This window comes from Schistocerca gregaria, chromosome 6, assembly GCF_023897955.1.
Source record: "Schistocerca gregaria isolate iqSchGreg1 chromosome 6, iqSchGreg1.2, whole genome shotgun sequence".
Classification (NCBI taxonomy): domain Eukaryota; kingdom Metazoa; phylum Arthropoda; class Insecta; order Orthoptera; family Acrididae; genus Schistocerca; species Schistocerca gregaria.
The window spans coordinates 41,033,973-41,048,861 of NC_064925.1; the positions used below are offsets into that span (position 1 = coordinate 41,033,973).

Below are 14,889 nucleotides of genomic sequence, written 5' to 3' on the forward strand. Positions count from 1 at the left end.
GGAGACAGAAAGGGTGAGAGGAGAAAAGAGGAAATGTACAGAGACAGAGATGAGGCAAACAAAGAGAGGAAGGAGTCACAGCAGCACAGAGAGAGAGGGGTGGGAGGAGATTGAAAGAGAGAGAGGGACGTTAGAGATAGACATTGACAAGAGGAGGTAGCAGGGCGAGAGAGAGAGAGAGAGACAGAGACAGAGAGAGAGCAGCATATGGGGGATGGAAAAAGAGTGAGATAAGGGTGAGATGGACAAACAGAGGAGGGAATAGCAGAGAAAGGGGAAGAAAGGGATAGACAATGATGGGAGGGAACAGCAGAGGGACAGAGAAAAAGGTGGGAGGGGTGGTCAGAGAGAGAGGGGGGAAGGAAGAGATGGAGAAAGAAAGAAGGGGATAGCAGAAGGAAAGAGTGAGAGGCAGTTGGTGATGGTCAGAGTGAGGGGGAAGTAGGAGATGGACAAAGTGAGAAGAGAATAGCACAGAGAACAGTGAGGGGCAGGAGAGGATGGAGAGAGTGGGAAGGTATAGATTGAGAAACAGAAGTGAGAGCATTAGAGTAATAGGAGGGAGGTGTTGGTCAGAGGGGGAGAAGGAGTGTATGAACTGAAATAAAATCATAAGCGTGCTACGTCAGGTAGTCAGCTAGTTAATAATGAAATACTAAGGTAATTATGGAGAAGTCATAACATTTCAAACACAGAAGTGTGCACAAACTTGAACAGATGGTACACTTCCATAATAAAGTTATTCGTATCAAATCATTCACATGATTTATTAGGTAACTTTTAGTTGTTCATGACCCTATCTGTAATAATAGTAATAGTAATAATAACAATAATAATAATAATAAACCCTGTGGAGGCCCGGGAAAAGAATAGGCCTCCGGTATGTTCTGCCAGTCGTAAAAGGCGACGAAAAGAACAAACCACTAATAGGGCTAACCCCCTTTTTAGTGTGATTAGTTGGTTCAGGATAGAACTAATGAATCCATGGACAAGCGCTGTCATGGTCGGGGACGACGCTTGAACCCTATGAGCGTCCACAATGGTAACGACACTGCTAGCCACACGGAAAATGATTTAAATCCAAATAGATATGCTTCCTGCAACCACTCTAGAAGGAAAACAAAAACAGAGGATGAGATGGTCAGATGAAGTTATCCGACACCTCATGTCCTGTTATTACCAAACAAGAAACTTAGGAACCAACACAGCTGGATACAGATCACAAGTATACACAATATTTATTACCAGATACCCAGAACTAAAATTTTTAACAGAGCAACGGCTAGCTGGTCAGATCCTTGTAATAATAAAAAATAACAGGATACCCGAGTCAGAATTAGGAAACATCAAACAACAAGTACAACAAATACTGGAACAAAATAATGTGCAATCAGAGGAAGAAGAAAATACAGTAATGGACTCAAACATCCCAGAGCAAACAAACTAAGAACAACACGCATCAATTAAACAATCAGAGGAAAACGAAATCTTAAGTCACCAGAACAAGCACAAATAGATCACAAAGTGACACACATGTTAGATATAGAAGGAAAATTTCAATGACATATATAGAATACAAAGACACAAATATCGATGTTAGACCATACTTGCATAGACCACCAAATAACCCACAAGTCGAAACAACAATGACAACTGTCAACATAATCATACACAACAAAATAAATGAAAATACTGGTTTATATAGGAGCACTCACTACACTAAATATACACACTAGGCAGAGATCAGACCCAACCACCACAGAGAAGAAACCTACAAAACCGCCATGGCAACCCAGGCTACAGATCAAAATAGAAAAACTGAGAAAAGACATCGGACAGCTAACACAATTTATCGGAAATGAAATATCAGGCAAAAAAGGAACAAGGGTAGTTAAAATCTCACAACAAGAAGCGATAGAGCAATTAGATGTAAAGAAGCAGAAAATACAAGCATTGGCCAAACGACTTAGAAGATACAAAAAGCGTGACAATAGAAGGAAACAAAACCATTCAACACAAACCAAAAGAAATTATACCAGACAATAGATAACACACAAATTATAACAGACACTCCACCAAACATAACAGACATGGAACACTTCTGGAGCAACATATTGTCATACCCAGTACAACATAACAGACATGAACAGTGGATACAAACAGAAACAGACACATACAAGATGATACCACAAATGCCTGAAGTGATAATTTTGCACCATGAAGTCACCGGAGCAATTAATTGTATGCACATTGGAAAGCCCCTGGAAAAGATAAAATATCAAATTTCTGCCTAAATAAGTTCACCTCAACACATCCACATCTAAGTAAATTATTTAACAGTTACATTGCAGACCCATACACAGTCGCTGATACACTTACACAAGGAATAACTTATCTGAAACCCAGCAAAATATCGCCCCATAACATGTCTACCAACAATATACAAAATATTAACTTCAGTCATTACACAGAAATTTGTGACACATACAACACAGAACAAAATTATATATGAAGAACAAAAAAGCTGCTGCAAAGGAGCACAAGGATGTAAAGAGCAACTGATAATAGATGCAGAAGTGACATATCAAGCTAAAACTAAACAAATGTCGCTACACTACGCATACATTGATTACCAAAAAGCTTTTGATAGTGTATCCCAAGCATGGTTCCTACAAATATTGGAAATATACAAAGTAGAGCCTAAATTGATACAGTTTCTAAACATAGTAATGACAAACTGAAAATCCACACTTAATATCCAAACAAATTCAAACAATATCACACCACAGCCAATACAGATTATGAGTGGAATATACCAAGGAGACTCATTAAGTTCTTTTGGTTCTACCTTGCTCTGAACCCACTCTCCAACATGCTAAATAATACAAATCATGGCAACAATATTACTGGAACATACCAACACAAAATCACACATTTGCTATACATGGATGATCTAAAACTAATGGTAGCATAAATCAACAACTCAACCAGTTACTAAAGATAACAAAAGTATTCAGCAATGATATAAATATGGCTTTTGGAACAGACAAATGTAAGAAAAGTAGCATGGTCAACAACAGTAAACAAGAAGATTACATATGGGATAACCACAGCGACTGCACAAAAGCAATGGAAAAAACAGATGCCTATAAATATCTGAGATACAGACAAAAAATGGAAATAGATAATACAAATTTTAAAAAACTAAAAGAAAAATATATACAAAGACTAACGAAAATACTGAAAACATAATTGACAGCAAGAAACAAGACAAAAGCTATAAATAATTATGCTATACCAATATTGACCTACTCATTTGGAGTACTGAAATGAAGTAACACAGACCTAGAAGCACTCAATACATTTACACGATCACAGTGCCACAAATATAGAATACATCACATACATTCAGCAACAGAAAGATTGACGTTAAGCAGAAAGGAAGGAGGGAGGGAATTTGTTGTTGTCGTTGTGGACTTCAGTCCTGAGACTGGTTTGATGCAGCTCTCCATGCGACTCTATCCTGTGCAGGCTTCTTCATCTCCCAGTACTTACTGCAACCTACATCCTTCTGAATCTGCTTAGTGTATTCATCTCTTGGTCTCCCTCTACGATTTTTACCCTCCACGCTGCCCTCCTGTGCTAAATTTGTGATCCCTTGATGCCTCAGAACATGTCCTACCAACCGACCTCTTCTTCTGGTCAAATTGTGCCACAAACTCCTCTTCTCCCCAATTCCATTCAATACCTCCTCATTAGTTATGTGACCTACCCATCTGATCTTCAGCATTCTTCTGTAGGGCCACATTTCGAAAGCTTCTATTCTCTTCTTGTCTAAACTATTTATCATCCACGTTTCACTTCCATACAGGGCTACACTCCATACAAATACTTTCAGAAACGACTTCCTGAGACTTAAATCTATACTCGATGTTAACAAATTTCTCTTCTTCAGAAATACTTTCCTTGCCATTGTCAGTCTACATTTTACATCCTCTCTACTTCGACCATCATCAGTTACTTTGCTCCCCAAATAGCAAAACTCCTTTACTACTTTAAGTGTCTCATTTCGTAATCTAATTCCCTCAAAATCACCCGATTTAATTCGACTACACTCCATTATCCTAGCTTTGCTTTTGTTGATGTTCATCTTATATCCTCCTTTCAAGACACTGTCCATTCCGTTCAACTGCCCTTCCAAGTACTTTGCTGACTCTGACAGAATTACAATGTCATCGGCAAACCTCAAAATTTTTATTTCTTATCCATGGATTTTAATAGCTACTCCGAACTTTCCTTTTGTTTTCTTTACTGCTTGCTCAATATACAGATTGAATAGCATCGGGGAGAGGCTACAATCCTGTCTCACTCCCTTCCCAACCACTGCTTCCCTTTCATGTCCCTCGACTCTTATAACTGCCATCTGGTTTCTGTACAAATTGTAAATAGCCTTTCGCTCCTTGTATTTTACCCCTGCCACCTTCAGAATTTGAAAGAGAGTGCTCCAGTCAACATTGTCAAAAGCTTTCTCTAAGCCTACGAATGCTAGAAACGTAGGTTTGCCTTTCCTTTATCTAGCTTCTAAGATAAGTCTAAGGTCAGTATTGCCTCACGTGTTCCAATATTTGTACGGAATCCAAACTGATCTTCCCTGAGGCCGGCTTCTACCAGTTATTCCATTCGTCTGCGAAGAATTCCCGTTAGTATGTTGCAGCTGTGACTTATTAAACTGATAGTTCGGTAATTTTCACATCTGTTAACACCCGCTTTCTTTGGGATTCGTCGACATAAAAAACCTACATTAGGGACAGGTAGACAAAATTCTTTACAGAACGAGCAGAAACTAGCAAAATACACAAAGCAATCACTCATATAAATACATCGGCTACACCATTGCAATTTCATAACCCACTTCTACAACCCTTTAGATCACACATCAACAGATACGAAGAAAGTAAATAGGAAAAAAAAACACTACATGGCAAGCACCCGTATCATCTAACAGAGGCACACATCGATCAAGACACATCCAACACACAGCTAAGAAAAGGCAATATATACAGTGAGACGGATGGACTCATGATTGCAATACAGGATCAAACAATAAACACCAGATATTACAGCAAGCATATTATTAAAGATCCCAATACCGCAACAGATAAATGCAGACTTTGCAAACAACAAATAGAAACAGTAGATCACATCACAAGCGGATATACAATACTAGCAAATACAGAATACTCCAGAAGATATGACAATGTAGCAAAAATAATACATCAACAACTTGCCGTACAACATAAACTAATGAAACAACACGTTCCCACATACAAGTATGCACCACAAAATGTACTGGAGAATGATGAATACGAATTATACTGGAACAGAACCATTATAACAGATAAAACAACACCACATAACAAATCTGACATCATACTCACCAATAAAAAGAAGAAATCAACACAACTAATCGAAATATCCATACCCAATACAACAAATATACAGAAGAAAACAGGAGAAAAAAATTGAAAAATACATCCAACTGGCTGAGGAAGTCAAGGACACGTGGCATCAGGATAAAGTTGACATTATACCGATTATACTATCAACTACAGGAGTCATACCACACAATATCCACCAGTACATCAACACAATACAGCTACTTCCAAACGTATATATGCAACTACAGAAATCTGTAATTATTGGTACATGTTCAGTTTCCCGAAAGCTCCTAAATGCAATGTAACATATACCGTACAGTTAAAAGGAAGTCACGCTTGATCAAGGTCCGCGTCACTTTCCATTTCTAACCAGACATAACGTCTGAGAAAGGAAAGAAATAATAATAATAATCATAATCATTATTAGATAAGTGCAAGAAAGCATGTCATCTCTCAACAGAGGAAGGAAAACATCTATACTTACCATCGTAAGGTACAGTGGTAAGTTTTTCCGCGAAATTATACATCTCCTTGTTCTTAAGAAGTTCCCGTTCTGCAACAACAGAGAAGTATTCAATTACATTGTCGTCACCGTTGCTTTTCCTCCATATTTGCGTGAGCAAAACATAAAACTACTGAACACTAGGGAAAAGTAAGTGAAACAGTTGACCATGAGCTAAACTTGGTTGGATATATCACATGTCAGGTATGTCTGATTGAAAGTCAGGTACATAAAAGAACGTGTGTGTAGTATTACAAAACTGTCCTCCATATTTCAGAGTAAGCGGAATTCCTCTGACTTTTTCTTCTTTGCTGACACTACACACAAAACCATTTCACCTCTTTCCCTCGAAGAAAGAAACACACACACACACACACACACACGCACACACACACACACACACACACACACACACACACACACACACACACACACACACATGCCCACTTCATTTCTTCATTCATTCATACATCGTGGTCTGAAAATGCCATTATAAAGGACAGACATCAGGAGTGTTGAATGGGTCAAGGTAATCACTGACTGGTAACAGCAGTAACTGCATGATCGTCTGTAAAGTAATATCAGCGACTGGTTACAGTTATCGCTCTCCTGCTCACACTGACAATTTTATGAAAGGAGAGAGAGCAGCTTCATTGAAGAGAGAAACCTTTACTTTTACTTTTACACTATCCAGCTCAATTCCTTTGGTACTGCCTCTGTGTAGAGCTGTACATATTATGCAGTCAATAGTGTACTTCACAAAGGCTTACACTGTAATACATCTGTACTACATCGAACACCTTTGGAAGTGAAGAGGTGCTGCACGAAGCACTACGACAGTGGCTCCTTAAATCATAAAAGTAACCAATGGTTGTGCGGTATAGTACTTAATAGTACTCTGCTACGCAAGCCCCTTTGTCTTTCATTACATATTCATTTTACATTAACGTGAAATCCAGACTAACGCTAGCGATTTTCTGGTAGGAAATTAATCTGTGTTTTTGACATACCGATAACCGGACCTTTCTCACAGCATACCTGTGTACTTCCCTGCAAAGGAATTGTTGAATATATTCTCCACTGACAAGGGGAACGTACGTACTTGCCGTCACCGGATTTTCATGTTGACCGGGTCTGTATGGCAGGGCTAGGAATTCAACTTATGTGAAGAGGAAGGCGCAACTCTCAACCGTTTTCGAGAAAGACCGAGTTTGAAAGTTTTAACAATGCGTATATTTACTAACATGTCAGGCCATCAGCCCGCAGCCGAGTGGTCGGTTAAGTGCTGCGTTTCGTGAGCGCAAGGTCTCTGGATCGAACCTAATGCTTTTTTTTATTCTCACGTAATTCTAACAATATCTTTATTAGCACTGTCCAAAGTATCGGTATTTAGTGAGTAATTGATCATTTACATAATATTCGTCGTAAAAATAAGAACGACGATAATAACTCTCGTGGTGTAGGCCGACGTACAAACGTTAGTGGCCGCGCGCAGAGGCCGTGCGGCTTGAGGCGCCATGTCACGGATTGCGCGGCCCCTTCCGCTGGAGGTTCGACTCCTCCCTCGGGCATGGGTGTGTGTCTTGTTCTTAGCAAATGTTCGTTTAATTAGTGTGTAAGTCTAAGGACCGATGACCTCAGCAGTTTGGTCCCTTAGGAATTCATACACAAAAACAACAACAACAACTAACGTTAGTGACGACGCCGAAGAATTGCGGGAACTGCAGGAACGACTGAGCACCTTAAGAAGGGTGCGCGCCGACCCGATTCCCGCTCACGGCACAGCGAGCACGTCAGAAAACGAGGAAGAATGCGAAAAGCACTTCGTCTCAGTGTCAAAACACTCGACTGTCCCCGACCCCTCAGATTTACAACACGCCAAAGCGTAAATTTCACAGTTCGATCACGCTTTGCCCGCTTGCTGGGGCGAAGCGCTCCGAATCAGATTCGTGTACAATTACACTCCTGGAAATTGAAATAAGAACACCATGAATTCATTGTCCCAGGAAGGGGAAACTTTATTGACACATTCTTGGGGTCAGATACATAACATGATCACACTGACAGAACCACAGGCACATAGACACAGGACACAGAGCATGCACAGTGTCGGCACTAGTACAGTGTATATCCACCTTTCGCAGCAATGCAGGCTGCTATTCTCCCATGGAGACGATCGTAAAGATGCTGGATGTAGTCCTGTGGAATGGCTTGCCATGCCATTTCCACCTGGCGCCTCAGTTGGACCAGCGTTCGTGCTGGACGTGCAGACCGCGTGAGACGACGCTTCATCCAGTCCCAAACATGCTCCATGGGGGACAGATCCGGAGATCTTGCTGGCCAGGATAGTTGACTTACACCTTCTAGAGCACGTTGGGTGGCACTGGATTCATGCGGACGTGCATTGTCCTGTTGGAACAGCATGTTCCCTTGCCGGTCTAGGAATGGTAGAACGATGGGTTCGATGACGGTTTGGATGTACTGTGCACTATTCAGTGTCCCCTCGACGATCACCAGAGGTGTACGGCCAGTGTAGGAGATCGCTCCCCACACCATGATGCCGGGTGTTGGCCCTGTGTGCCTCGGTCGTATGCAGTCCTGATTGTGGCGCTCACCTGCACGCCGCCAAACACGCATACGACCATCATTGGCACCAAGGCAGAAGCGACTCTCAGCGCTGAAGACGACACGTCTCCATTCGTCCCTCCATTCACGCCTGTCGCGACACCACTGGAGGCGGGCTGCACCATGTTGGGGCGTGAGCGGAAGACGGCCTAACGGTGTGCGGGACCGTAGCCCAGCTTCATGGAGACGGTTGCGAATGGTCCTCGCCGATACCCCAGGAGCAACAGTGTCCCTAATTTGCTGGGAAGTGGCGGTGCGGTCCCCTACGGCACTGCGTAGGATCCTACGGTCTTGGCGTGCATCCGTGCGTCGCTGCGGTCCGGTCCCAGGTCGACAGGCACGTGCACCTTCCGCCGACCACTGGCGACAACATCGATGTACTGTGGAGACCTCACGCCCCTCGTGTTGAGCAATTCGGCGGTACGTCCACTCGGCCTCCCGCATGCCCACTATACGCCCTCGCTCAAAGTCCGTCAAGTGCACATACGGTTCACGTCCACGCAGTGGCGGCATGCTACCAGTGTTAAAGACTGCGATGGAGCTCCGTATGCCACGGCAAACTGGCTGACACTGACGGCGGCGGTGCACAAATGCTGCGCAGCTAGCGCCATTCGACGGCCAACACCGCGGTTCTTGGTGTGTCCGCTGTGCCGTGCGTGTGATCATTGCTTGTACAGCCCTCTCGCAGTGTCCGGAGCAAGTATGGTGGGTCTGAAACACCGGTGTCAATGTGTTCTTTTTCCCATTTCCAGGAGTGTATTTGAGAATAAAGCAGCCGTCAGAAAGCAACCGTTATCAGAGCAATGTAGGTCGTGTGCAGCATTTATTCGGGGGTTTTGGTCCGTCTCACAACAGCAGCGGACAAAGCTTCCCATACTTGTCCTGCCAGTTTACAATGACTGCTAACATCCTGACCCCGTCGCGTCTTTCAGAGATATCGTGCGACGAACACCAATATGTCGACAGTCCTGCTTAGCGGCGGAGTTGATAAGGATTTGTATGACTAAGTTGCCTCCAAAACTTGGGGCTGCAAGATCACACCTCCGTTCAGCACCTCCTTCAAGAAAGAGGCAAACCTCGAGTACAACAAAACAATAGCGCTCCCACGAGAAGGGAGGAACCTACACCTCCACCGAGAATCGGCAGGCTCGAAACGGCCCGCAAGGAAACGGGCACCGTTGGCCGGAGCAACTGACGTTAAGGGGGGCGTTGTATGTCCTATGCCGCCAATGTTACATTACCGAATTTTGTGACCCATTATCTTGGAAACTTTTTCAGGCACCGACTTACAATTATTTAATGCACCTTTATAGATACACTGAACTAGAATTATTACTAAAATTGTATTGTGGGGCATGTTATCATTTTTTTTATTCAAACACTCAATTCTTTGACAGAATTTTTTAAATAAATGAACATAAAAACAAAACAACTCAGGATATTTTAATTATTCTATTTCCATATGTGTTTAATCTCACACTTGGCATGCTGCGAAAATGTCATGTCTCTACCATCAGTACTTTTTTAGAAAACGGGTCAGTTATTGCAAAAAAGTAGTTCAGAGATACTGAGTTTTAAAAATTTCTATTACAAATCCTTATAAAGACTTACATTTCTGCGTCTTTTATGCACTAGAATTGCCCTGGCCCATATTCTGCGCCTTCTTCAGTGTCACAACAGCCGAGTGCTTGCCTCCTCCTTTACTTTCTTGCTTCTTTTGTCATTTGCTCAGCAGTTAACTCTGTTCCACGTGCACGAAACTCATCCAGTTCCCGCAGTCTTTTAGCTGTGTTCTGTCCAAATCTTACCCCTGACTTCTCCAGAACCTTAAGTCTTTCATAGTTCCCACTATTAAAAGTTATTACAGCATCATACATTGCTATCTTTAGAGTCATCAGGCCAACAAATACAATTTTAGGCACACGGCACCAGACAACGTTACTGAAGGACTCATTCACATTCTGGGTCTTCCCATGTAAACACTTCTATAGTAAAGAAGTAAAGAAGTAAAGCTGTGGGTGCCGGCCGTGAGTCGTGCTTCGGTAGCTCAGATGGTAGAGCACTTGCCCGCGAACGGCAAAGAACCCGAGTTCGAGTCTCGGTCGGGCACACAGTTTTAATCTGCCAGGAAGTTTCATATCAGCTCACACTCCGCTGCAGAGTGAAAATCTCATTCTGGACTTCTTTAGTAGCTCAGAAGTTGCCAAACCTCTGTAAATAGGTTTGATTGTCTCCATCAGTGCCAAATGAAGAGAATGTTTATGTGTAAATTCATACAGTGATGGAGGTGGACAAAAAGCATGACACAGCCTTTCAACGGTTCTTATTGGATGAAAAAAAGTACTTCAGAAGAAAATACAGGTCTCACATATCCGCCGGCCTGAGTGGCCGAGCGGTTCTACGCGCTACAGTCTAGAGCCGCGCGGCCGCTGCGGTCGCAGGTTCGAATCCTGCCTCGGGCATGGATATGTTTGAAGTCCTTAGGTTAGTTAGGTTTAAGTAGTTCTAAGTTCTAGGGGACTGATGACCACAGCAGTTGCCCACTTGTCGTGGTCCTGCGGTAGCGTTGTCGCTTCCCACGCCCGGGTTCCCGGGTTCGATTCCCTGCGGGGTCAGGGATTTTCTCTGTCTCCTGATGGCTGGGTGTTGTGTGATGTCGTCAGGTTAGTTAGCTAACATGCTGAATTTTTGTTTAGACTTGGGAGGAGATCTCTATCTGCCTCCGATCTCGAAAAAATGGATTCCATGTAGCGCGCTCACTTCCGATCTCACGCCCGCGAGAATGAAATACTCCCAACATCTCTCATATCTCCTAAACCGCTCGAGACACCGAAACGAAAGTTTGGCGAATGATAGCACACAAGGAGGAGAGTGTTTAGCCAATTATTAAAGACACGGAACTTTCTTAAATATGGCGAGATATCACTACTCATACTTCCTTTTTTATTTATTTCACTTCAGTGACTAATTTTTTAAGAGTTATCGACAGCTAGCGAAACAAGAGCTTCCTAGTATGAAAGTAAACATGAAATTTCTTATTTTATGTTACTGCAAACCAATAATATGGGGTTTTTCGTAAGCTATTGGGATCTGTTATTGCCAGTTACTTGTTTAAATTTATCGTATTGGCAATACTACCACTGTTGATACGCGCCGTTCCGATGTGAGCATATGGCCGGGCTACTTTTCCGCTCCCCGCCTCAAATTTCCCACGGTGTTACTGTGCCTCAACCACAAGGCCGCGCGACCTGGCGCAGGCGCGTGTCGCGTCCCAGTCGCGTAGCGTTGCAATTTGCGCGGTCCTATTTGAACCTGTGATGTTACAAAAACCCGCGCTGCGCTGCGTCACGCCACGCGCGCTATACGCGTCTCAATTTGCACCTAGTCTAAGTTCGTCGTTGATTGGTTTACTCAGTGTTTTTTATTTTTTTTATTACGGAGGGCAGCTAAGCCTCTGACCTAACACGCTGAGCTACCGTTCCGGCTATAACCGCTCGCTCACACTGGCCGCCTGTTAGACACAGGTAGACTTTACCTGTCAGTCGCACTCAGTTTCGGCGGTCTTTCTAGTTATCCCATCGCTCACAATTGAGATCCTCCTCAGGGTAGATTTCCTGTACACATATCAAGCGAGTATGCACTTCAATCAGCATGTCTGATGTATTTCTCCTATAGTAAAGATGTCATCATTCTAACATTAGAGCCAGCCGCGCTGGTCTAGCGGTTCTAGGCGCTCAGTCCGGAACCGCGCGACTGCTACGGTCGCAGGTTCGAATCCTGCCTCGGGCATGGATGTGTGTGATGTCCTTAGGTTAGTTAGGTTCAAGTAGTTGTAAGTTCTAGGGGACTGATGACCTCAGATGTTAAGTCCCATAGTGCCCAGAGCCATTAGAGTCATTATTGTAACATTAGAAATAGGTCCTTTGTAATATGTCTAATTCTTTTTCTGTACCGAAAATATGTGCTGTGATAAATTGGCAATTCTTAATTAAACTGAGACGGCCTTCCGATGTCTAAGCACCTCCACACATACGTTGTAACCACGCAGGAACGGGAGAGATTGTCCTAGATATCTCTAATGGATGGGAAACGGAGAATTGTGCATATAAAATATAGTTAGGTTGTGTAGTAATTGCGCCTTTCGGAGCGCAAGCGCCCGTCGATAAGGATGCGTTCTTCTATTTTGTTGTTTATAAACGGCCCACAGCGGAGACTGTTTTTGCCATAGAAGAGCCATTATTTGATTGTTTTTTTTTTAAACAATAATGTAAGTTTACATAAGGTACCCTGACAGAGGGGAGAGCCCTACGATGAGTGTTCCAGGAATTTAGGAAAGCGCAACCAACACGGTGAGGAAGGTTCACACAAACAAGACCGCAGCAGAAGAGGAGTCGACGCAGACAGAAAGCTGATCTATCAATCTCTCCCCTTCTACAATTGCCCTTGTGCTCATCTAGTCGTTTTTTGACCGTTCTTTTTGTGGTACCCACATATACCTCCCCACAACTACACGGGATCCTGTAAATTCCACTGTTGCGGAACACGCTTTGCAGTCAGGAGACCACCACATTTATTTTGATAGAACTCAAGTACTGGCAGCCACAAGCGGATATCACGAAAGGCTTTACAGAGAGGCTATAGAGATTATGAAACACCCCAGGAATTTTAATAGGAAGGAGGAGGGCGTGAAATTGAATGACATCTGGATGCCGGTGCTGAAGAAGATGTGTACCAGTCTTCCGCCATGGGATGATAGCAACAGCGGACGGCGGCAACCGACAACGGCCAATTGCGCTCGCGTATTCAAAACATGTGACGTCACGCCTATGCGCGGGAGCACGCGAAAACAAAAATTTGCTGCAGTCAGTAGTGAGACAGTGTGTGTTTCGGAGGTTAACAGAAGCCACGAACCCCCTTGAAGATGTCCTCCGCAGATGGGGACGAAACGTTGGTTTACAATGCGAAATCCATCAGACCACGGCATAATAGCCCGGAAAAGAATTTTATTAATCAACGTTGGTAAAGTATTGCATAGTCCCATGATCCCATTGCTATGCCCTGTGTAAAATCAGTGTGAATCTGCATATATGAGAGCACGTCAGAAGCGCCTGCTCGACCAGTGACTTTCAAATCTCTTATATGAACAGCTCACATGCTGGATAATAAAAAAGAAATGTTTATTTTGTGTCGTCCGCTCTAGAAGAATAACCTCTCGAACGAACACTGAGTATCTTATGTGCACGCGAGACTTGATCAAAGCAAACAGTATAATATGATATCCTAAGACTTGCTTGAATTTTACCTGCCAATGACGCCTCGAGGCTATGTGGATTAACATCCAACTTTAACCGTGCATGAGAAAATAGAATGATGTAGAAACTGTTGCATAATCTCAAGGTCTGAATTGTTACAAACAACAACCTCTAACTAAAAGTAGAGTAGACTGGTGATTGTGTACGCATACTAATAACAACGCCTATCCAAACCAGTGTTAGAACACCTCAAAACCTACGATGGAATGTAAATACATCAAATCACCAGACTCTTTCAGGATACTCATACTTTTGGAATAATACCGACCACTGATTCATTTGTGTAGCGTGTTGTGTAATTTGTTTATTAATGCAGACAGCTTGTATGCAAGCACTGAGATGCTTCTTCTCGTCACGTCGAGCCAATGAAAACACTGTTATTCGTGAGGGATTTTTGACTATTTATAGATTGCAGTGGAAATGTGGTGTCCACATGTAAGTAGTATAATATCTCTTAATAGACCCATATCCACATAATAATAGTGAAACTTATTTCCTTGATATCTCGAACGATTGTTACCAGGAGCACAAAGATTCACACCCTTGGAAATTACGCCTTTTCGACTTTTTGTAACAGATCGTAGAGATACGTCAGCATAAGAGGGGCCAAGTAGATAACCTTGTTTTACTTTCCGGCTTTGCTTCTAGATCACACGGTTTTATAGTATTCCTTACTTCCTTATTCACTACGATCACAACGAATCATCTGTCCCTTCCTATGATCTGAAAACATTGTGGAGGCAGAAGATACACTTCGAGTGACTAATGGTTCACCAGTTATTCAACTGTGCATTGTTATTGGCAAAAGAATAAACAAAACAAAAAGTATACAGATATATGTAGCTGAAAACTATTATGAACTGACGAAAAGAGATAGAGTGGTTAAACAGCGAAGAGCGAAACACTACTCATTCTACAGTGGGGGCCGTTACTGAATGGATGTAATACTATAAAAATTTAGATTTTTATATTTCAACTGACGTTCGCAAGTGCTTTCTGCCTGGCGGCTAGA

The 14,889-nt window shown here is 42.8% G+C and overlaps 1 protein-coding gene across 3 annotated transcripts in view; it reads right to left on the minus strand.

The window, feature by feature from the left end:
- Nucleotides 1-14,889, minus strand: part of LOC126278137 (uncharacterized) — a 500,725-nt gene that overhangs the window by 394,540 nt on the left and 91,296 nt on the right. For all 3 annotated transcript variants that reach the window (XM_049978028.1, XM_049978029.1, XM_049978027.1), the window contains exon 5: nt 5,923-5,991. In XM_049978028.1, the coding sequence (XP_049833985.1) occupies nt 5,923-5,991 (69 nt within the window). The remainder of the gene's footprint in view (nt 1-5,922; nt 5,992-14,889) is intronic.